The sequence below is a fragment of the Podarcis bocagei genome (genome assembly GCF_964188305.1).
Source record: "Podarcis bocagei genome assembly, chromosome: 3".
NCBI classification, from domain to species: domain Eukaryota; kingdom Metazoa; phylum Chordata; class Lepidosauria; order Squamata; family Lacertidae; genus Podarcis; species Podarcis bocagei.
In genome coordinates, this window is record NC_138127.1 from 15,079,218 (window position 1) to 15,104,407 (window position 25,190).

Here is a 25,190-nt window from a genome sequence, read left to right on the forward strand (position 1 = left end):
AAAGATGGAGGGCACAAGGAGAAGGGGACAATAGACGACGAGATGGTTGGATAGTGTTCTCGAAGCTACCAGCATGAGTTTGACTAAACTGCGGGAGGCAGTGGAAGACAGAAGTGCCTGGCGTGCTCTGGTCCATGGGGTCACAAAGAGTTGGACACAACTAAGCAACTAAACAACAACAATCTATCAGTGCGCCAGTGCTGGTATTCATGCATGAAGTTATCATAGAATCACAGAACTTGAATAAAAGAAAGAAGAAATGACCTTTAAAGCAGCACCCTCTTACCTCAGAATTGCAATGTTGTCTGCTGCAGAGTTGCATGATAAAGAAAAACAACCTAAGATGCTCGCACTTTCATTTCACTTTACAGTGGTGTGCAGTGCAGAATGGCACCATAAACAAGAGATATACACAGTGTTGTATTCTGTACATGTAATTTTTAGCCTTTTGGCTTTTTAACAAACTAATGAACAAAAAACAAAAAACGGATAGCATCAGAATTAGCAGCATTGTCTGGGAGGGAAATGTGTTTTACACCAGTTGTCTAGCCTGATTTTCATAGAAGCTTATTTCCAGCTTCCCAGACTTGAAAGAAATGCTAAATACGTCGACAGTTCGCACATTTTAGCTGCCTCTGCCAAAGGGAATCTAACACTTCGCTTTAAAAAGAGAACTGTTTGCTTTGAGCAGAATGGGAGTAAATAGACCTGATTATCATTATTTCACTGGAGCCTTGCATCAGATGGATTTCATCACAGAGCCAGAAAAACAACACATCTAGTTCTGGAAATATACACTGAAAGAAGCAAGTACTTGGGGGGAATTTGTTTGCGAAGAATCATTTGATGGTGTAAGCATTATCTTACGGCAAATGGGATTGGTTGGCAAAGAAAACAGCCACAAAATATGCAATATAGAGAATTTTATGGCGATTTCTAGTATCTCCCACCATTTTCAGACTCTTGTATAAATGTTCTTTGTACTGACATACAAAGAGTACATGGGACGCGGGTGGCACTGTGGTCTAAACCACAGAGCCTAGGGCTTGCCGATCAGAAGGTCGCCAGTTCGAATCCCCGTGACGGGGTGAGCTCCCGTTGCTCAGTCCCTGCTCCTGCCAACCTAGCAGTTTAAAAGCACGTCAAAGTGCAAGTAGATAAATCGGTACCACTCTGGCGGGAAGGTAAACAGTGTTTCTGTGCGCTGCTCTGGTTCGCCAGAAGCGGATTAGTCATGCTGGCCACATACGCCGGAAGCTATCTGCGAACAACCGCCGGCTCCCTCGGCCTGTAAAGCGAGATGAGCGCCACAACTCAAGTCGTCCGCGACTAGACTTAACGGTCAGGGGTCCCTTTACCTTTACCAAGGGTACGTTACTCTCCCTGGGACCATCCTTCAATACAAAAATGTGGGTATTTTAAAGTTGCATTATGTTGTATGTCTGTACAGTGGTACCTCGGGTTACATACACTTCAGGTTACATACGCTTCAGGTTACAGACTCCACTAACCCAGAAATAGTACCTCAGGTTAAGAACTTTGCTTCTGGATGAGAACAGAAATCGTGCTCCGGTGGCGCGGTAGCAGCGGGAGGCCCCATTAGCTAAACGGGTACCTCAGGTTACGGGTTAAGAACGGACCTCCGGAATGAATTAAATACGTAACCAGAGGTACCACTGTATTTTCCTGAATGAAAACACTCATGACAGGTGCTGTCATCCTGCTGCAAAGTACCACTCCAAGTGGAGCATGTGGTCGCTTAAACTGCAAAAGCAGTGACATCTTGTGTGATCAATGCATTTTGTACTGCTGGGTAGACAGGAAGATGAGATGCTGCTGCTTTTGACCAATTTTGTTATTTAGCACCATTCTCGTTTACTAGGCTTTCTGTTTGCCTGTCCTGTTAATGCCTTCTATTTATCTGGAAATTACTACATAGTGGCCCACCTTTCTGACACACAAACAGAAGTGTACCTCTGCAACCCGCTCACCTGGCAAAGTGTACATCTATGCTTGTGATCTCAGGGAGACAGTGTCCTAGGACAGTACAGTCAGTTTGGTCATAGATATCAGTTTTATTATGTTTCCATAAATGTACTTCCATTTTAACATGTGGAATTAGTTTATGGAAATCATATTCCCTTTGGATGAATCTAATAAAGCGACTCGTCTGCCTTGAAGGATTTCACTAAAGAAAAAGTAAACAAAAGACTGCAATCTCAAATTACACGTAATTTTCGAAATATGCTCAAGGCTCACTAACAGCTGGAGAAACCTTTCCCAGAGCACAATTTATTTTAATGAATAAGGAATCCTAGTTATGCCTTTCTAATATGTCACCCCTAATGAACAAATAAAAAATAGCATATCTCATTTTCTGCCTTTAAGATTGAAATGTATGTACAATCCACCACAAAAGCGGCTATACTTTTAATAACTAATTTGCCTGTTTTTCCCCCATTGTCTTCAAGGCACGCAGATGATATGATACACGAAACAGTAGCTAAAATATAAAGCTGAATATATAAAGCTGATGCTTTCTTTAATAAGGCATTATTAAAACTGCCAAATCCTTTGCATTTTTTATAAGAATAGCTATCTTACATAAGAGTTATTTTATTTCAGAACTGCTGTATATAATCTGCCTTTGCTTTTTGTACCTACCACTAAAACCCTTCACTTGAAATTCTAGCTGGCTGGCTGGCTTTCTCTCTTGCTATTGCTTCCATCTCCAGACATTCACCTCAGATTGAGTGCTCAAAGTGTAGTGGGATGGTGATTTCACTTCTTTTCAGGTGCACTGAAAAATATACCACTTTTTTCATCCTATCCATTTATTTTATTTCCTGTCTACAGTTGTACCTCGGAAGAATCCGTTCCGGAAGTCCGTTCAACTTCTGAAACGTTTGACTTCCAAAGTGCGGCTTCTGATTGGCTGCAGGAAGTTCCTGCAGCCAATCGGAAGCCACGGAAGCCCCATCGGACATTCGGCTTCTAAAAGAACGTCGAAAACCAAAACACTCACATCCAGTTTTCGATCATTTGGGAGCTGAAACATTCTACTCCCAAGGCGTTTGGGAGCTAAGGTACGACTGTACTTTGAAACTATGTAAAGAGAAATAATATGAGTTGGGCCTCTGTAATATAGGTCACCATTATATATCTGTACACATGACATTTCCCTGTTGTGCTATGCTTCAACTTCCAAGGCCATAGTCTTTCTTTCTAAAACTGTTCTCTGTTCTGCCACATCCCTTACTTTTTTTCCTTACAGAAATACACTTCCACCATTTACAAAAGCTCATTTAACTGTGGAAACAAGCCTGCATGCTACCTGAAGGATGTAAAACCATGCTCATAATAACGGCTTCCCTGACATCACATGTGCAAAACCTTCCAACTTCTTTTCTGCATATATTTTTGCCTTCCCAAATATTAGCACTGCATGTCTGGGGCAATCTTTGCAGACAGGCGATTTTAGTTTTTGCTCTTGGTTTCCAAAAGCACGAGCTGGCTACTGAATGCACTTTGTGCAGGGCCATTGCTCAAATTCCCCACTGAAGGCACTTACCTGGCTGGCTATTCCTCATCATTAATTCCCTCTTCAAAGCACCAATTACCTATTGTGTTCAAAAGTGCATGCTTAGTTGCAGAAGCATTTCTGCAGCAAGTTGCTCCCTCTATTCTTTTTATGGCTTTCCTTGTGTTTTTTCTTATAACCTGACAGCCCTAAATTCTTGAAGTGACTATATTCATGTCACCCCAGTTTGCTCTCTCCACACGTCCTAGTATCATGTCTCCCACAGACTGCTAGTTGTTTCCAAATCCACAAACACTTGTTCTCAAGGGAAATCCATGCCTGTGTGACCAGACATATGAGCTATGGCAGCCAGCTGGGCTTCGATTTGAAGAGCTGTATGAAGTTCAGAATCAGCCAATCAGAATCCGAGGCACCAGAAAGATTGTCCACTGCTGTCATGGCATAGGATGACATTTCTGATGTGAAAAAGTTACCAGAGGCTTTGGAATAGGAAAATATAAATGAAGCCACATATTTACTGCTAGGTAGATTTCAGAAACATCCATACAAGAAATAATATATATTTTTAAAAGTCCTTAAAACTGGCTATTATAAAAATCAGATTCACATTCCTTTGGTGAGGTAATTTGGCCAGTCTGTAAATAACACTAATTAGCCATCTGTACAAACCTTCCTAGCATCATTAAGGAACTCACTCTCTCCTAGTGCTGATGGATAAAACAAAATTAGCCAGGAAATGAAGCGATCAAATCGTTCACGTTGATTGGAATGGTTACAGGTGCCATGTTTATTAGGTTTTTGGGAACTGCAAGTGGTTCTTACATCTTCCATTGGTCTATAATTTTAAATTTGATTCACAGTATTAACTAGATAAAGAATGCCTGCCACTTCTTAATTTTTCGTTTACTTCTATATGAAAGCAAACATGTTTGAACTGAAGCTCAGCTCCAACACTGTACACAGGTGATGAGCGCCGGAACATGTGAGTTGAGTAAGAACAAAAAGAACCTGCCTGAGCGTACACAGAGTGCATTTCTGTCTGGGTAACCCACGGGCAGCCCCTAAACATGTGGAACTTCAGAAACATCTGTTTTGAGAAAGCCAATTCTATTGAACATAGCTCAGTCAGTAGAGCATGAGACTCTTAATCTCAGGGTTGTGGGTTCGAGCCCACTGCAGGGCGAAAGATTCCCTTGTGGGGCTAGATGTCTCTTGTGCTCCCTTCCATCTCTACAATTCCATGATTCTACTTAGCCTTCAATACTGTATACTATGTATATGTTCACTGCTGAGGTTGTACTGATGCAGTCAGAGGGTACAAGCAGATGTTGCTTTATGAAAACCAGACTTTATTTTGTCTGGTTTACAGTGGTACCTCGGGTTACATACACTTCAGTTTACATACGCTTCAGGTTACAGACTCCGCTAACCCATAAATATTACCTCAGGTTAAGAACTTTGCTTCAGGATGAGAACAGAAATCGTGCAGCGGTGGCGCAGCAGCAGCAGCAGGAGGCCCCATTAGCTAAAGTGGTGCTTCAGGTTAAGAACAGTTTCAGGTTAAGAACAGACCTCCAGAACGAATTAAGTTCTTAACCCGAGGTACCACTGTATTTTGCTTCCACAAAACTGATAATGCACAAAGCACTTTTTTCTCTCTTCTGGATGTAGACAGATATATAAAATATGAAAAACTATTCTGCTGTGCTCTTGAGAATGATGAGTTTGTTTGGTTGATGTGAAATAAGTGAACAATCTTCACCCTCCTTAGTCTTCTATCCGGCTGCTGACTGAGCTAACAAGACTAAGTCATTTCCAAGATTAATGAATTCTGTTCATAACAAATTCATAATATCATTGGGACCTCTCCCTATCTTTTTAAGCCTGAAGCATTGATCGAATGGATGCTTGACATGGCGCAGCCCCTCTAAGTGTTTGGACCACATCAATTTAAATCACCCAGAGTGGGTATATTATTCATGGAAATCGTAGAATTGTAGAGTTGGAAGGGATCCTGTGGATCATCTAGTCCAACCCCTTGCAATGCAAGAATATGCAGTTGTACCATACAGTGGTACCTTGGTTCTCAAACAACTTGGAACCCAAACACTGCAAACCCGAAAGTGTTCCAAACTTCCTTTGGATGTCGAACGTGCTCCATTTTGTGTGTGTGTGTATATGACTATGTGGAACCCAGTTCTGCTACTGATTGATTGTGTGACTGCAGTACATTGTTTATTGCTTTCATTTTATGGATCAATGGTCTCGTTAGATAGTAGAATTCATGTTAAACTGATGTTTTGGGGATTGTTATTAAAAGTCTGGAACGGATTAATCCATTTTGCGTTACTTTCTATGGGAAAGTGCGCCTTGGTTTTGGAACTTTGGTTTTGGAACAGACTTCCAGAATGGATTAAGTTTGAGAACCAACGTACCACTGTACAGGGATCGATCCTGCATCCTTGGCATTATCAGCACCATGCTGTAAACAACTGAGCTATCAAGGACGATCATTTCCATTATTTCCAATGGGGTTTACTCTTGAGTAGAATCAATCCCTTATTCTGTAAAATAATTTTTTAATGTAAACTTAACAATGAGGCTTGTGATTCCTTAAGAAAACCCTGAAGAGAGAGACAAAGAACATATCTCCTTTAGAAATGGTGATGCTCCCAATTAAGGCTCATCCCCCCCTCCGTCCCTATTAGTCTACATCACTCCTATGTCTGAGCTTGTACCCTCTGCGCTTTCTGTTCTGAGACTTTCTGAGCTCTTTGTGACTTTGGGGAGGGCGGTGGAGGAATGCTGTCCAACGACTGTGAATCTGTTAACCCTCTCTCTCCCAGTGTTTCTTCTCCTAGCTATTCCCCATCCAGTATTTCCCAGCTTTTGCCTTCTGAACTATGCCCCTCTGCAAACCACTGTTCCAAATCTATACTGTCCTCCAGCTCCTGGGAAGATTCAGGATGGGGGGGGGGGGGTAGGGCTCCCACCATTCCTCCTCAGTGCAGTCCTCCTCAGCACGGTCCCTGACATGAATATAGTCACTTCAGGTGTGATGGTATTGCATACATTTTGAGATAAAAATGTATAAAATGGCCCTAGAGGGATGTGTGTGGATAAAGTGTACATTATCACATGTGAAGATTGCATATGCCTGTTTGCTGCATGTATGACCTGGGAGTATGCTACCAACCATAACTTCTCACCTGTACACATCTGTGGACAATCCTGCCCCCTCTGCAGCAAATTTCATAGAAGCCCTAACTTGTATTTACTAGGAATGGTGCTCAATTTAAGAGTCAGTTTCGCTCTAAAACTAAACACTTCCCCTCTGGCATTAGCTATGCATGCATTGGGCCTCCAAAGGAATAGAGGGGGAAGCATCAAAAGAAGGTGGAGGGGAAGTTATGAGGTTAGTAATACTGCAGGAAATGACACGGAACAAGACAGGACGCTGAAATGAGTTTTATTGGATTGGAAATGTAAAATGACTTGCTGTTGTCCCTTTTATGGAAGGTTATTTGCTTCGCTGATCTCCTGAATGCCCACAGCCAAGTCGTTTAAGGTGAAACATTTAAGAGCAGAAATGCAGAGAGATGTGTGATGCATCTCACACGGCTACATCAGCAACCAGCTGCTGTCTCAGACTGATCTGTTAGCTAGAGCAGTTCGGAACATTTGCTTTGACCTCTCTAAAGAAGGGATGGGGAATCTGTGGCCCTGCAGATACTGTTGGACCCCCAGTTCCTATCAGCCCCCACCTAGCACAACCAGTGGCCCTGCTAGGAGTTGTTTCTTTTTGTTTTCCAATGTATTTCTTATATATTAAAAAATTGGGGTTGTGCAATTATTCTGAAAGTGTGGCCCAGAGAAAAAAGTTTGAGAACCACTGTCCTAGCTAGAATGGAGTGACCCACCCACTGTCTTGGGACTACAATTCCCATCATCCCTGACCACTGCTCCTGTTAGCTAGGGGTGATGGGAGTTGTAGTCCCAAAACAGCTGGAGGGCCAAGTTTGGGGATGCCTGCTCTAGATGGTTGCATGGACCAGACACTGCTTATTTTTGCACCTCTGTGCTACTTGAAACAATAGTCCTCACATCTGTCTTTCATATTGCCAGTTTTACTTTTTGGCTTATGACCAGCCTGAGCAATGGTGTCTCTTTAAAAGGTTACCGGGGAGCAGCAGAAAGAAAACACCAACATTTATAATTCACATGAGCCAGTTGTCTATACCAAATAAAGTATTTACTGTAGAGACACATGAAACATGGAACTAACCACATTTATCTGAAAGTCCACATACAAACGCTCTCCCTTTTTTTTTTGCTTACAGCTTGGAGCAATGGTTTCATGGCAACTGTTTGGAACAGAACTTGTCTTCCCCTGCTTGATGGAGCCAATGGAAATCCAAACTGGGAGCTGTGAGGGTAGCCAAAAAAGAAACGGGCTGCTTTTGCAAAGTTGCTTTAATGGAACTTAGAACTGTACTTGGATGTTTACCACCTGGCACCAGTAAAATACAGTGGTACCTCAGGTTAAGTACTTAATTCGTTCCGGAGGTCCGTTCTTAACCTGAAACTGTTCTTAACCTGAAGCACCACTTTAGCTAATGGGGCCTCCTGCTGCTGGCGCGCCGCCGGAGCACGATTTCTGTTCTCATCCTGAAGCAAAGTTCTTAACCTGAAGCACTATTTCTGGGTTAGCAGAGTCTGTAACCTGAAGCATATGTAACCCGAGGTACCACTGTAATGTCATTTTCCTTACTGAAGGCAAACAGTAGGGTCCTTCCCCATCTCACCCCTCCCCCCCCCCCGTCTTGAAAGTAGCTTGAAAGAGGGACCACTGCTCTTAGTGTGTACCTTCATTGCGATGTTGCCTCTGGCCAAAGAGGATTTGCAGGTAGTTGTGGAATTTCATAAGCTTGTACAACAGTGCGGCAAAGGAAATGTGTCTATGTAACATGGGAAGGGAAACTTCAGCTTCCCCAATAATTATTCCTTGAATCCAGAGTTACCTTTCTGCAAACAAGCTCCTTCAATTCCACAGAATGGCCTTTGTTCCAGCAGTGGTTCCCATTGGAAGATGTGGGAGTGATGTTGATTATTATTTTTGCCCACGACAGCCTCTGTGCCACTCCCCCAACGTTCTGAAGCAGATTGGGGGGGGGGGGTGTAAGGAGAGGAGATGTAAGTGAAAATTGCTTCCTCCGTCTTCCACCAGTAGGTAGAGTTCCACTTACATCATCTTAGGAGCCAATCTTATGGACTGCTTCTTTCATATTATTAAGCCACAGTTAAGAGCTACACGGAGAAGCCTCAGGCATATAAATTCACCTTTCCTTCTCCTTTTAGCGTAGTCACCAGGAGGAGACTAGGATCCTCTGCTTCCATTTTCAGCTAATTGCGGTTTCTCATTATGAATGAACCAGAACCAATGAACCAGTTCATATTAACCATGGTTTACTGAAACAAGCCACAATCCCACTGAAGCTGGGTCATTTCAATAATCTATAGTTAACGCTAATCACCATTTGTTCTAGTACATACCTAATGAGATTCCCCAGTTAGCTGAAAATAGAAGCAAAAATTTCCATTCTCCTCCTCTTGGCTGCACAAATAAAACCTATGCCTCCATCCAAAAGTGCTTACATTCACATTTTTTCCTAGGATGATCTTGTCACTGGAAAGTGTAAGATTACATTTGAATATTTATCGTAGGTCTTTAGAACCAATTTGGTCCTGACATAAAGCGGGAGGGGGTGGGGTGGGGAACGGGCTGGAAGAACTTAAAAATGAGTAAAGCAGCCCAGATATTGCCAAAGAAAAGGACTACTAGCCAAAGAGAGAATGCAGTCTGGGAGTAATGCCAGTAAGAGGTACCATTGAGTGGAATAACACTTAAGACATTTTTGGCCCGTGGATTCTAGCTTTGCTGCTTTTAATAGACCTGTTCCTTTAAGAAAAAAGAAGGGCCGTAGCTCAGTGGTAGAAGACATGCTTGGTAGGAAGACAATCTTGGGTTCAATTCCTAGGATTTCCTGGTGGGGCTGGTAGAGATCCCTGTCTGAGATCCTTGTCAGTGCCAGTCAATGTAGACTAACATTGATGTGACTTGGTATAGATGGCTTCCTAACCTCATGTCGGGTAGAAGTGAACTAAGTGTGGCTCCCCACCCTTGCATCTCCATGCTACAAAAAGCTGCATGTTAAGTTTCTGCACACATTTTGTGTATACGCAGCATTTCAAGACTTGCTCATGGTACATGCTTATGAGAAAAGGATAGAGTGAGCAGGAAAATTAGGGCACGGTGATGAAGACACCTTGTTTTGCTCATGGGCTGTTTTAAAACCATTATTTTAAAAAGGGTCTAGCATCTGAGTGGAGACTTATCTGCAGGCATGTTAATGCCTGTTATGCAGATGATTTCTTTCAGGAACAAAAGCAAACAGATGATTAAACTTATTTGTTCAGTATAATTAAAAGACATACTCTAGGTAACACCATCATATTTTTAGCCCGCTTCCTTGAGGATATTGTCCAAACACCAAATGCGCTACACTTTGGGGGGAAGAATTCAGATTAATTGAAGCAACACCTGTGATCAGGTAGACAGATATTAACAGCTGGCATTGTTCTGCATTTAAAAACCCCCAATAAGTAATAATTTTTGAGAAAATCCTAAATGTACTTTGTACCAAAGTAATTATCCCATGTACATTTTTCGTTTAAGATTGGTTTTCCAAATCAATTCATACATTTTGAATTAGATTAAAAATGTTTTCTGGGTGAATGTCAGTGTACAATGTAGGATTGCAGTCTTTAAAGTAAATTAGGAATAAATAGCTTAAGGGGCCAGAGAGGATTATTTTTGAAACAGGCGACAGACATGGAAAACAGAAAATTATTTATAAAGGTGAAAAGGACACACAGAATTTAAATGACTTACCTGAGAGCAATCTCTGGGAGAGAGAGAAAAACAACTCCAGTGCTACCAAGCCCTCTTTCATATATTGCATAAATCAAAAAGTAATTTTCTCCCTCTGTTAAACGGATTCTGTTCTCAGTATGAAGAGGCAAACCAAATAATGTTTTCCAGCTGTATACTACATAGAGTACTACCATTAGAAGGAAGCCGCCGCATCACTGAGCCTAATCATCTGAAATAGTCAAATCCCATAAAATGGCATTAGGGCCCTGCTAGCATGCAAACTGAAACGGAGCCCCAGAATCCTTTGCAGCAACCTTTCCAAGGGTTGTGGGGCACACTCCCAGATTTGCAATATGCACCGCTCATACCCAAACCACCGTAAAAGCCAGATTCTCATGCTGCTTTGTGGATATCTACCCCGAGAACTTCGTTGCAAGGGGGGCTATCAATATTTCAGGTAGTATTCAACTGATCAAGTTACAGGGAACCAGGCAGAGGGCCTTCTCGGTAATGGCGCCCGCCCTGTGGACCGCCCTCCCACCAGATGTCAAAGAGAAAAATAACTACCAAACTTTTAGAAGACATCTAAAGGCAGTCCTGCTTAGGGAAGCTTTTAATGTTGAATAGGTTATTGTATTTTATTGTTTTATTGGAAGCCGCCCAGAGTGGCTGGGGGGACCCAGTGAGATGGGCGGGGTATAAATAATAAATTATTATTATTATTATTATTATTATTATTATTATTATTATTATTATCATCATCATCATCATCATCATCATCATCATCATATCATCATCATCATCAGGGGTCAGCAAACTTTTTCAGCAGGGGGCCGGTCCACTGTCCCTCAGATCTTGTGGGGGGCCAGACTATATTTTGAAAAAAATAATGAATGAATTCCTATGCCCCACAAATAACTCAGAGATGCATTTTAAATAAAAGGACACATTCTACTCATGTAAAAACACGCTGATTCCTGGACTGTCCATGGGCCGGATTGAGAAGGTGATTGGGCTGGATCCGGCCCCCGGGCCTTAGTTTGCCTACCCATGAGCTAAGTGTTACTCATACCCATTGAAAGTAATGGGCATTGCCTAGTCATATTTATTAATTTCAGTGTGTCTGTTCTGGGTCAAACATGCACCCTGTATCTTTTACTTACAGTGTTTTATTATAGGTCACCCTGTAATAAAACGTTCTAAATAAGCAGCAAGTATGTGGTTTATATTCTCCCCTCCCCGCCACTGAGATCCAGCGCCGAGGGCCTTCTGGCGGTTCCCTCATTGCGAGAAGTGAGGTTACAGGGAAGCAGACAGAGAGCTCTCTCGGTAGTGGCACCCTTCCTGTGGAACACCCTCCCTTCAGATGTGAAGGAAATAAGCAGCTATCCTATCTTTAAAAGACATCTGAAGGCAGCCCTGTTTAGGGAAGTTTTTAATATTTAATGCTGTATTGTTTTTAACACTCGATTTGGAGCCGCCCAGAGTGGCTGTGGAAACTCAGCCAGATGGGCGGGGTATAAATAAATTATTATTATTATTATTATTATTATTATTATTATTATTATTATTATTATTATTACAGATAGGTAGCCGTGTTGGTCTGCCATAGTCAAAATAAAAAAATTCCTTCCTGTAGCACCTTAAAGACCAACTAAGTTAGTTCTTGGTATAAGCTTTCGTGTGCATGCACGAAAGCTTATACCAAGAACTAACTTACCGTATTTTTTGCTCCATAACACTCACTTTTTTTCTCCTAGAAAGTAAGGGGAAATGTCTGTGCGTGTTATGGAGCGAATCCCTACAGATGGCGGGGGATCTGCTGCAGTCGTGAGCAGAGGGTCCATGGTTCCCCTTCCTTCCCTCCTCCGTGGCTCGCTTTGAAACAGCAAAGCGGGAGAAGAGCCGCTGAGTGGGGAGGAGAGAGGGACAGAAAGCCTGCTTGCTTTAAAGGAGCAAAGCAGGAGAGTAAGCAGCTCCTGTCCGGTTGGCTCCTTTAAAGCAAGCAGGCTCTCTATCCCTCTCTCCTCCCCACTCAGCTGGCTAAATAGCAGCAAAGTTTTTCAATGAGCCGGGGAGGAGGGAGAGAAGCAGAGCCTGCTTTCTTTAAAGGAGCAAAGTGGGAGAGGTGAGGAGCCTTCTCCTCTTATACTCCTCTTCTGCATTATTAGCAGCATCCTTCTCCACACACCCCATGCGTGCTCCTTGTCCCTTGAGTGCTTTTCCTTCCCTCCCCACTTAAAACGTGGTTACAAAGCACGGATCCACATGGATCCTCAGGATTTTTGCACTGGGTCACCCCAAACTCACCATCAGATCACATAGCATGTCCATGGCTACAGCTTGCACCAAAAAAAGCACGCACCCACTGTTGCCTGGGGTCGCAGTGGTGCAAAAACGTGGTTACAAAGCATGGATCCACATGGATCCTCAGAATTTTTGCATTGGGCTACCCCAAACTCACCGTCAGATCACATGTCTGTGGCCACAGCATGAACCACAAAAATCATACATCCACTGTTTCGTTTAGAATATTTTTTTTCTTGTTTTCCTCCTATAAAAACTATGTGCGTGTTATGGTCAGGTGCGTGTTATAGAGCGAAAAATACAGGTAGTTGGTCTTTAAGGTGCTACAGGAAGGAATATTATTATTATTATTATTATTATTATTATTATTATTATTATTATTATCCCACACCCTGCAGTGGTGGACTCCTCTGGGCTCTCAAATTCCAGTGGTGCCCTGTGCTCTTGCTAACATTTGGCAATATCACACCTTTCGCACTGCATCGTGCAGCATTGTTGTGCTGCTCCCTGCAACGCGATGGCCAGTACAGCCGAACCGGTTGCGCTCCCCGAATCCACCTCTGCACACTGTATATCGACATAAGAAGAGCCTTGCTGGATCAGAGGAAAAGCTCATCCAGACCAGCATTCTGTTCTCACAGTGGTCCACCCAAATGCCTCTTGGGAAACCCACAAGCAGACGTCAGTGCAATGTCCCTCACCCTCTGTTCTGCAGCGCATGCTGTTCTGTAAGCAGACTGCCTCTGATTATACTGTTAGGTTTCTGTTTATTGCCACTGTGCAGTGCTTGGAGTCACAAGACTCTGTTTACATTCCAGAGTTTCCGGACTGTTGGAAGTCTCACGGGAGACGAGAGACAGATGTTGATATTACTGGTTTCCTGTTCCTTTGTTCAAGTTGCCTCTCTGCTTTCACAGAGAGAGGATGCATGTTTTATTTCTGTCTGCGTAGTTAGAAATAAAACTCTTAGCATGTAGCTCATATTTCTCGCCCTTCCCTGCTGCTGTATACTCTGCGTAATGAGGGAATGTGCCTGGAGCCTCATCAAAGGCTCAGGTCATTAATCACGTCGGAGGACTCGACCGGAGGAGTAGCTCGGTCGAACGCAAGTCCGACATATATAAGTAGCATTTTGCCATCCAAGTATAATCATATGTATAATATTATATTTAGTACCATCAAGTATATTGCATTCAAATATGTCCTTGGTCTATCAGGTTAAGAGATAGTCCTACTGCTAAGTTACACCGTCACTGATACTGCCATTAGTGCACTTACAATTGGAGAAACAAGAAGGGTTCATACTCTGCTCCTTGTCAACTCTGCACCATTTGCACTTAGCAAGCAGCTGTGGTCTCTGAGAATATGCTGGTTAGCAGCATTGACATGTCCACAATGATGTTGTTATTCCTAGTTTCTTAATGCACTCCTCTGTGATATTCTTGCTTGCCAGTCTCACTGTCTTGATTATACATCCTTCAGCTTTTTTCTTTTCTTTTTTAAGGTAAGAGTAAGAAAAATCAGAGGGACGCGGGTGGCGCTGTGGGTTAAACCTCAGCGCCTAGGACTTGCCGATCGTCAGGTCGGCGGTTCAAATCCCCGCGGCGGGGTGCGCTCCCGTCGTTCGGTCCCAGCGCCTGCCAACCTAGCAGTTCAAAAGCACCCCCGGGTGCAAGTAGATAAATAGGGACCACTTACCAGCGGGAAGGTAAACGGCGTTCCGTGTGCTGCGCTGGCTCACCAGATGCAGCTTGTCACGCTGGCCACGTGACCCGGAAGTGTCTGCGGAAAGCGCTGGCTCCCGGCCTATAGAGTGAGATGAGCGCACAACCCTAGAGTCTGGCAAGACTGGCCCGTACGGGCAGGGGTACCTTTACCTTTACTAAGAAAAATCAGTGAAGCACTGCTGGTGTACAGAATGTGTCTCATTTCACAAGAGAGAAGTCTGATGAAAATGTTTAGTTGAAAGCATAGCCGCTGAATATTTATCATGGCCCAGGATCTCATTTTAATTGAAAACTATAATTAATTTAGTTTTTGCCATCTCACTTGAATCCTTACGAGATCTATATCTCTGCTTCTACCCTTTCAGGAAGAAAAAGTTAAGCTGCTATTTCTGATTGGTGGCTGATTTGAGGGAGAACCTCGTATTGCAGCTGCAGCTGCCCTGAGGCCAAAACAAATGTTGGCACCCTAGATTTCAATCTGAAACGAAATTTCGGCCTTATTCGCTTTGTTTTGAATTGGTCGTTCTAAGGCACCAACCCTAGAACTTCACTAATAATTTGTGAGTTTCCCTTCATCAATCACAGTTTAGGCCAAATTGCCCAATTGTTGTGTCCATTCATTTTACCACTCAGCAGTTAGGCGTGCCCAGAGCGGGGACTCTGTGGCTGGGCATGCAAATAGAAAATATTTGGGAATAAACTTTGTGAATTACATGGCTGCCTTCACTTGCCCTAAAGGCAGGGATTTGCAAGCTTTCACTGGAAGGCAGGAATCAGGTTTCTAGGAAAGTGAAATTTTCAACTTTATCAAATGATTAAAATTCACATATAGGGGCCTGAGTTTTCAGAAATGGAAAAAATGCACCTTTTGAAGTGAACCAGATAAAGAATGAAGATGTGTTGTGCAGTTCCTCTTCAAAGCTTTCCTTCTTTTATACACTCAGCCTCACACAAAAGAGAGCAAAATAATAATGAAATCGGAATCCACTCACTTTCCCCTCTTGAAGGTATTGCTTCAATCATATTGTTACGCTTTCCTTGCCGGAGAATAGTTCTAGATAAATGTGTTTTCTTTCAAATCAGCCTGTCAGGCTTTTTTTAATGCTGCAATTTAGATGTTGTCTGATTAGCACAACAGCCAGTCTTGTAGTGCAAGATCTCTATGACCGATAACAGTGTGTGTCAAATAAAAATGGTACACACAGGTGATTCTTATAAATCGCGCCTGCTCTCATGCTGACAGAACTACAGATATTTGCTCCCATAGATAGCAAGCATTAGGATGAGCTTCTTTTGTTGTTTGGAGTTGTTATTGCTCACTTGTATACATTGTGAGTCACTTTGAGCACAATTTTGTGGGAAAGTGGTATGCAAATAAACAGATGTTGAGGGATTATTTTCCTTACATAAACTAAATCATATCTCTCTTTTCCTCTCATGTTATTTTATTGTATTTTGCCCTTAAATCATATTTCTAGGAGCTCTGAGGTGCTTGATCTGTGATAATCTATTTACTTGGGTGAGAGCACCCCAAATACTGTTGAGGGGCATTTGTTAAAGCAAGCTTTAATACTCTTTAAATTGTGTTGTTTTATCATGACCTATAGTTTTCAGAAAACCAAATGAATTCCTTAGGGAAACACTGGTCTGCTTTACTTGACTTACAGCCTGCTCCCATGAAGGCTACAATCTTATGCAGACTTACAGACTCTGAATTCAATGGAAGGCCGGCCCTAACGTTGGGCAAAGCGAGATGTCCGCCTCAGGGAGCTGAACTTGGGTATCATGAAAGGGCAAATTATTAGTTGCTTAATTCATTACTATTGTATGCTTAACTGCCAGGAAAAGAGGGCAGATCTTGTGGGATTTTCTGTCTCAGGTGCTGGAATAACTTGGCTAGTCCTGCGCATGCATCTTGACTTTGCAAGAGGGCAGACTTTGCTTCTGGCAGCAAAATTCCTTAAGCTAGCACCAGGTTTTGCTTACTATGGTGAACATCCCATCAGCACAAACACTGCGGTTTGTCAGACGGAACACTTCTCCTTTTCTTCTTCCTTTGTGCTGTTTGGAGAGCTTTGGAGAGTGCTATGGGTGGAGCAGGAGAGAGGGAAATCCCTATTGCGCAAGCAGAAGACCTCACACAAGGCTTGTACTGACAGGGCTGTTGGGTGAATCCTGCCCTAAATTTAAACTTTAGAGCAGATATTGATAGGACTGAACTGTAACCATTTTCATCAATAGATCATCCCCCCCCCCCAGCCATTGTCATCAGAAGCAGGTAACATCCTTATGCTAGCTGGGGAATGATACTTTTCCAAATGAACCAGGCCTTTTCTTTACTTGTGAAAATTATTAGCAGCCACACACACACACACACACACACACACACACACACACACACGGCTTTACAAAACAGCCAATCCTTACAGTTCTGTTGGGCTGCTTCCCTCAAGCCCAGCCTTCCCAAGTAATTACCATTTCAGAAGATAAGACTGCCAGCTCTTTAGACTTGTAAATGGAAAGCAGGAGATTTCAGAGGAACTGCGGCTGGCACCCAAGTTTATCTAAGCTGTCTAGGGGGTACTTTTCCCTTCTCGCGAGCATTTAGTTAGATAAGCCATATTTGAATATTAAGCCGCTGTATCTCAAGCAAGCATTTGAAATGGATTTGCCCTGTCTATATTTTATATATACATTGTGTAGTGTCTACTTTTTAAACTAACAGCTGTTCAAAATGAAGGATTCAAAATGACTTACGCAGTGAGAGTAAGGGATAAATCGTTGCATTATAATGGTGCAAGAGAAATTATATTCATTTGTATTCTTTAGTCTAGTTGACTGTGTGGCTTTAGTATCATTCGATTAGAATGCATTGGAAATCATTATTCAGCAGTGGGGGTATCACATCTAATAATGTATAGAAAGGCCAAGGCACCCAGATTTAAAACACATTGAAGGAGAGAAGAAGAAAAAACTGAATAAATCCAGGGGCGCCATTTCTTATTTCAGTAGAGTACCAGAGAATCTGCTTATGCTGTTACACTCCTCTAATGTGTCTCTTTTATATGGTGAGCCTATTGCAAAGTCCCTCCTGTTCCTAAATGGTATGCAGTGTATATTTTTTAAAATCACTGTATACAGAATGTATATCATACTGTCACTAATCTTGATCAAACTAATATTGAAATCTAGTTTTCGATGCCGTTACTTGTTTGGAAAGTTTCTCCATTAGACCAACTGTCCATACTTTTTGCCTCCACTTATGCGCCTGCACATTGTCTGTGGTTTTCTAGTGTCAAGCTATTAATTGCCATTCTGAAACCAAAAGAAAAGTTATCAGCTCCTTGTGAAGAAGATTATATTGTTCTCTAAGGAAGATTATTAATAAAGCAAGCCAAGGAGTACTTTGTATGTCTAGTGATGTTATTAGGCTTAGTTCCTTAAATAAATTTGTCCAGAAAGCTTTAATCCATATCACATGCCAACCAACAAGGAAACAGTACTGTTATGAGAGAGAGAAATGTGTGCTTGGTTCTCACACCAACATACTGTGCTGGCAAATTTGGATACAGAGACAAGTTCATTTTAAATGAAATACTCCATGTACAGTATTTTTCAGAAGCTGATGCTCTTATACCTAACTATAATTTCTGATATGGACTCCAGGTAATATTTTGTAATATATGCTGTGTTCCTTGACACTAAAGGCACAGGGCAAGGTCTGAAGCCACGTAAAACACAATGATCTTGCTGATGCCATAGGTGTGTGTCTGATCAGTGCTTAGGTGAGCGATGGCCTGGGAGCCCTGTGTCCTCCACTTTCAGCTCCATGGAAGAAAGGCAGAGGATAAATGCAAATTACAAAATGCAATCTGTTACGATGGCATGAAAATGCTTTCTATCAGTGGCCTCTTGGCTTTTCAGTAGGTTAGATCTAGGGGCACGTCCAGATGACATGTTAATTGTACATTCGTTCTTATTTGTTTTCAGGGAGGTTAGATGATGCTGTATCAAAGCAAGCATTATCCCACATTTTACAGTGCATTCTCCCTTCACTTTATGGCAAAAAAGGTGTTCTTTTGGGGAACCAGGTTTGTTGAGAAACCTGGTATGAGATTGAACCCCTCTTGAAAACAGCGATAGCTTCGGAGAGCCCAGCTGCTTTGAAGTGATTGCATTGATCTGATTGCTTGAGTGAGAAAGGGAGGACAAACTGGTGATACTTTCCCTTAATTTGCCGTCATCTTTTAAACGAGAGCAAATTATTCCTCTGGCATCCTCTTTTTGTCTTCAAAGCATAATCTACAAGCCATCATTTTCACATAAATAGAAACTCAACTAAAAATAACTCTTCTTAAATGTTTTATCAGACATCTGGTTTTGTCTGCTGACACCTGTTTTTTGAAACTCAAGCGCACCTCTCCTTTGCTGTATGCATTTCTGTGTAGTCTTTAATTAAAAAAAAGCTAATGGGATTTAAAAGGACAAAGTTGAAGTCTCAGGGCTAGTCCAACCATCTCACTAAATTATTGTTTTTTCCTTGAAGGTAGGTGTCAGAGAGAGAGAGAGAGAGAGAGAGAGAGCGCGTGCGCGAGAGAGCGGCAAAATATCTCAGAATATTTATTGTGGAAAAGAGCCTTTTGCTAACATAACATGCAGCCTGGATTTGGGCATTGAGCAGTGCTGAATGGGACATTGTTGTGGACAGCCTGAGAAAGCTCCATCAGGCCTGCCAACAACCCTTAGAGTGAAATGAAGCTTAGTTACAAAGTAGTAAAAGTTCCTAGATTATTGGTATAGGAACTCATGAGTGGTTGGTGAGAGCCATGCGGTTGAGCTGGATCAACCAGCTCAAACATCTTCACATGCTGAGCTGCTCAGGTAGACTGGGTACAACAATAGGCTTGACTACCTATTTCTTCCCAAGATAAGGGAAGTGACATAGCTCAGCCCAGCAGGACAACTTACTCTATGGAGTGGTACCTCGGGAACTTAATTCATTCTGGAGGTCCGTTCTTAACCTGAAACTGTTCTTAACCTGAGGTACCACTTTAGCTAATGGGGCCTCCCACTGCCGCCATGCGATTTCTGTTCTCATCCTGAAGCAAAGTTCTTAACCCGAGGTACTATTTCTGCGTTAGTGGAGTCTGTAACCTGAAGTGTCTGTAACCTGAAGCGTCTGTAACCCGAGGTACCACTGTATTAACCCCTTCATGTATTTATTAGACTTCAGCATGTTGCCTAAATGAGGCTAGTTATCTCACACTAATTTCCTTACACGGTGCCGATTTCATCTGCACAGCTGTTCCACTGAAATGAATGGGAAAGTTGTTGAGGGCAGGGGAACTGTAAGCTTGCACTGCAATTCCTGACACTGGAACAAACTGCTGTTATCACAATAGCCATGTACAGGAGCCCCCTGTTACTTTGTGATGTTCAAATTATATTTCAACAGAGAGGAGAATGTAGGAGGTTTGTCTGAATATAGAAGGCCCCTCTTGGGAGAACTCCAATTAGTGGTGTTCAACGCACACTTTTACCTGTAAGCTCTATTGATGGCAACAAGATCAGAGCTATGATTTTTTACTACTGTGCAGGTACCACTGAGAAAATGTGTTTTGTTCAGTGCTGAACAATATCAGCATGCTTTTAGATATATATTAAATCTGTCAGAAGACTTCTTCCTACCTGCTGTATATCTTGTGCTGTGACTGTACGAACACAGCAGTAAGAAACAAGGCCATTTTAAGTCTCCTTTCATGCATTATCTTCTTCCTTTCCATATTTATAATTTTATTTTCTTTTGTTCTGCTTTGTGGGTGTACAAAGTCACGGATGAGATAATAACTAATTAATGTTTGTAACATTAAAACCTGGGATAGAAAGCGTTACACATGCTTTTATTAGTGTTTGGTACAGCCTCCAGGGTAGTTATTTCTGGCTCGTTAATTTGCAATCTAATCTGAAATTTCTATGGGTAATTTGAAAAGGCATTTGAAGTAAGTACAAGCTGTTTGTTTTAAAGCATATTATTCCCTGATTTTTGGAAAGAAAGAAGGCAGAACAAAGCAAAACCATTAGAATGTTAACATTGCCGCATCAAAGAAAACCAACTGTGGTACAGAGAAGTTGCCTTGGGGGGAAAAGGCATTTGGAAACAGAAAGATATTAAGGTCGGTCATTAAATAACCCTTTGTGAAACCAAGCAGCCAGAGCCAGCCCACTCATGAGGCAAGGTGACGTGGCCTCCTCAGGTGGCAAGATCCACGGGGCAGCAGATCCTGATATAGATCTTTATCCCATCCCACCCCACTGCCGTTCTTGATGTAGATCTCCACTTACCCCTTCTTCCCTGGTGGAGAGGTGGGGCGCCATTTTGTGGTTTGCCTCAGGTGCCAAAGTGTCTTGGGCCAACCCTGCCAGCAGCATTTAATAAATTGCACTCTTTTATGACACTTACTCTGAATTGCTATATTCGCCCTATTAGTCAAAGGATAATTATGGCTACAAACAAATAAAAATACTGTACTTTTCCGTCTATAAGATGCCCCCATGTATAAGACGCCCCCTTTTGGGGGGACTCAAATTTAAGAAAATGGGGGGGAGCTGGCACAGAGTTGTTGAGCATGCATCCAAATATCCGCTTCTCATCTGTCCCCTCGCCAGCAGAAGCTGCCAATCGCCTGCCCAATTGCCACAGCGTCACCTAATCAACACCAGCCATTCACGCAGTGACCAATAGCGCGCCCAATAGCCTCTGGCAGCCATGGCAGCAACCAATCAAATGTCCACCCTATGCACTATCCCTGTATAAGATGACACACACTTTTTAGCATAATTTTAAAAGAAAAAAACCTAGTCTTATACACAGAAAAGTACGGTAAGTCCCTCCGCCACTGCCCGAGGATTGAAGGTGATGCTATGGGGCAGCTGTTGCCTATCATGTGCATACCGTATTTTTCACTCTATAAGACGCACTCTTCCCCTCCTAAAAAGTAAGGGGAAATGTGTGTGTGTCTTATACAGCAAATGCAGGCAGGAGGCTCTGTTAGCGCTCCCTTTAAAGAGCCGTGTGAAGCGTGTGTGCGGCTCTTGGGGGCTTTTCCAGAGGAGGGAGAAGTGCTGCCCTTCTCCCTCCTCGGGAAAAGCCCCCAAGAGCTGCACACACACTAAACACGCTCTTTAAAGGGAGCGCGGCTCTTGGCGGAGCCTTAGCCACGCGCAGCCTCTCCCGGGCAGGGGGATGAAGGCTCCCCCTGCCCGGGAGAGGTTGCGCGCGGCTAAAGAGGAAGCCAGGACAGCTAGTGGGATGCATCCCGCTGGCTGTCTTGGCTTCTGCCATAGCTGCGTGCAACCTCTCTGGCCGCGAGAATTATCTTGGAGGCATAGGGCTGGCAAAAACCGCCACAGAATGTAATGGGACAGTAGAAATTAAATACTGGTATTCAAACCATGGGCAACAATGCCTCCATCCGATACAATTACCAAACTTCACACAAATGAGAGTCATAGCTAGTTTAGTCCTTAACTGTATGATGTGGAGTCCTGTGGCATTTTGAAGTCTGGTCATTTACAGAAGCATAACTTTTCGTAAACACAACATGTACTTGAGGACATGAGGAGATAGTTTTGCCTCCCTCATCAGTGTCCCTAAATTCCTCTGCTGATGTAGAAGTGTCAGGGGCCATGACACTTTCTGAGCCAGCTTGGGCTCTTATTACATTTTTGAAAGATGTGCTGTTTCTTACTGGCCCCGGACTTCCTTCTCTTCTCCTTTCCCCTTCTAAATAGCACATGCGCACAATCCCGCACCAAAAAGGGAATTTGTAAGCTGCACAACAATGTTCTCATTGGCAACTGCCTGCTCTTGGCAGCCTTTATTTTTTAACATTTCTTTGACTTTTTGTCGATTTCAACAGTCAGTCTGATGAAGCTTGTCACATAACCACTTCGCTAGGATAATAAAAGAGAGAGAGAAAATAAACCTGAGCTGTTCTAATGAAAACAGCAAATACCTTCAGATTTACATCAGCATCACCATTCTACTGCAAAATGGCAAATAACGCATTGTCCCCCAATGCTGCTCTATTCGGGGCTCTTCCACAGGTAGAATTGCACCAGCATCCTGGCTATGTGTTCCAATGCTTGTGTGTTTCCCTAACAGTCATGTAGGCTTGGAATCCACCAAAGTCCAGTCAAAGGCGACTGTAGGGTTGCAACGCTCATCTCGCTTTCAGGCTGTGGGAGCTGGCATTTGTCCACAGACAGCTTTCCAGGTCATGTGGCCAGCATGACTAAATGGCTTCTGGCACAACGGAACACCGTGACGAAAACCAGAGCGCATGGAAACGCTGTTTACCTTCCCGCCACAGCGGTACCTATTTATCTACTTGCCCTGGTGTGCTTTCGAACTGCCAGGTTGGCAGGAGCTGGGACAGAGCAACGGGAGCTCACCCCGTTGGTGGATTCTAACCACCAACCTTCCGATCAGCAAGCCCAAGAGGATCAGTGGTTTAGACCACAGCGCCACCCGTGTCCCTTTTAATATTCTACAGAGGGCTGAGAACCCTGTCTGAAACCCTGGACAACCACAGCAAGTCAGTGTAGACCTTACTGAGCTAGACAGGCTAATGGTTTGATTAAGTCAGAGGTTCCCAAACCTATTTGGCCTACTGCCCCCTTTTCAGAAAAAAAAAATACTCAGCGCACCCCTGGGAATCTATCTTCTTTAACCAAAGAAGTCTGCAACAACACCCAACCTGGCGGTAAGTGTCATTACACAACAGATGCAATCTGTACAAATTGTTTTCCAAAATTTTCTTTTCTTCTTCATGCTCGCACCGCCCTCCGCCCCCCAAATTGCACCTGAGACCACTACTGCACTGCACTCCGAATTGTTCCAGCGCCACCCAGGGGGTGTTATTGCTCACTTTGGGAAACACTGGGCTAAGTATAAAGCTGCCACCTATGTACTTAGGATCCATGTGAATGTCGGCATAGAGAGGTAAGTTGTTGTTTAGTCATTTAGTCGTGTCTGACTCTTCGTGACCCCATGGACCAGAGCACGCCAGGCACTCCTGTCTTCCACTGCCTCCCGCAGTTTGGTCAAACTCATGCTGGTAGCTTCGAGAACACTGTCCAACCATCTCGTCCTCTGTCGTCCCCTTCTCCTTGTGCCCTCCATCTTTCCCAACATCAGGGTCTTTTCCAGGGAGTCTTCTCTTCTCATCGGGTGGCCAAAGTATTGGAGCCTCAGCTTCACGATCTGTCCTTCCAGTGAGCACGCAGGGCTGATTTCCTTCAGAATGGAGAGGTTTGATTTCTTGCAGTCCATGGGACTCTCAAGAGTCTCCTCCAACACCATAATTCAAAAGCATCAATTCTTCGGCGATCAGCCTTCTTTATGGTCCAGCTCTCACTTCCGTAAGTTAAGGAACAGCTTGTATATCTGCATTCCACCTATGTTCTTACTGTTTGGTAGGATTCCCACCAGTATCAAATGCTTTGCCATCCCTGAATTTTCCAGCCTGAATTAATTACAATTCCCAGCTTCATTTTTTTAGTTCACATAATATCAAGAGGGTCTGGTTATTTTCGGAGGGGTGGGGTGGGGTGGGGTGGAACCAACTTTTAAAAGGACGATCTTCCAATATGCATCTCTCAGGAAATTCAATTTCACTCTGTGCCAAAGGACTTTGTAACAAGCCCCCATGGGCATCTGAATCAGTCATATTGCATAATATCGAAACTGATGTGATGGAGGCATTCTTTTAGTACAGAGAAAATAAGTTGGCACTTATAGACGTTTTACCACGGAAGACTGACAGCGCTGCAGACTTGCAAGAAGGAATTATTTGTATGTTAGTTCTGTGACGGGCACCATGGCTCAGCCTAGTGACAAGGAGAAAAGCTAAAAGCTTTCATTAGAAGAGAAGCTGTTGCAGACGTCTGGGCAAAACGAGGCACGAAGTATAAATAGCTCGTTCAGTTGCTAACCAGTGCCAAGTTTCTGTTAAGGCTACACATCTTATTGGCTGGAATGCCCTAGCAATTGCCTCCCATTGCAATGTTGCATAGGTTACCAGTGCAGTGGTAGGAGGGCCACCAAAGGCGGAAGGAAAACCTACCATGTCTCAAGAGAAGGGACGTAAGAAGGCAGAGGTTTCTGTTCCAACCTGTATTCATCGCAATCAGCGCCCTTTCCATTCTGCTGCTGTTCGGGTTCCGCTACATTATTAGTGTTGGATTGAGGCACGGCTGATGTGCAGTTCAACACTGGAAGGTTCAGCAAGTCTGATCCTAGCTACTTGAGCAGCTCCGCAATTACCAGTCCTGGTTCACTGCAGAGAGCAGAATCTGATACAAACACTTGGACTTTTTAGCAGCATCACTTCCTTGACAAATTAAAACAAAAACAAAAACTTTCCCCAGTATACTATACTGGCCATGACTTTAAGAACAGCAGAATTAGCAGTTGGGAAGGGAGAAGATGAGTTCGTGCGGGGGCGTGGGGTTAGATGTCTTTGTTTCTCAGTTTGATCCTTTTACGTAGTTTTGTAGGCATTGTGGTATTTCGTGCATTGCAGTTATTTTTATTGATCAAATTTTAGTAATTATTTATTGTAATTATTAAGAGAATTTCTGTATTGTTTGCTGACATTTTGAGAGTCAATTTTACTGT

At 43.1% G+C, this 25,190-nt stretch overlaps 1 protein-coding gene across 5 annotated transcripts in view; it reads right to left on the minus strand.

The window, feature by feature from the left end:
- LOC308584449 (uncharacterized protein) overlaps window positions 1-25,190 on the minus strand; it is a gene marked incomplete at its 5' end in the record, with an annotated part of 144,230 nt that overhangs the window by 56,854 nt on the left and 62,186 nt on the right. Inside the window, 2 exons of one of the 5 annotated variants that reach the window (XR_014006804.1) lie at window positions 8,563-8,694; window positions 10,494-10,911. The exons of 3 other annotated variants lie outside the window; for them this stretch is intronic. Coding sequence is in view for 1 of the 2 variants with exons in the window: in XM_081189252.1 (XP_081045378.1) it covers window positions 16,646-16,689 (44 nt within the window). Of the gene's footprint in view, window positions 1-8,562; window positions 8,695-10,493; window positions 10,912-16,110; window positions 16,690-25,190 lie in introns of those variants that run through there. One more of the 5 variants, XM_081189252.1, reaches the window with a different exon arrangement.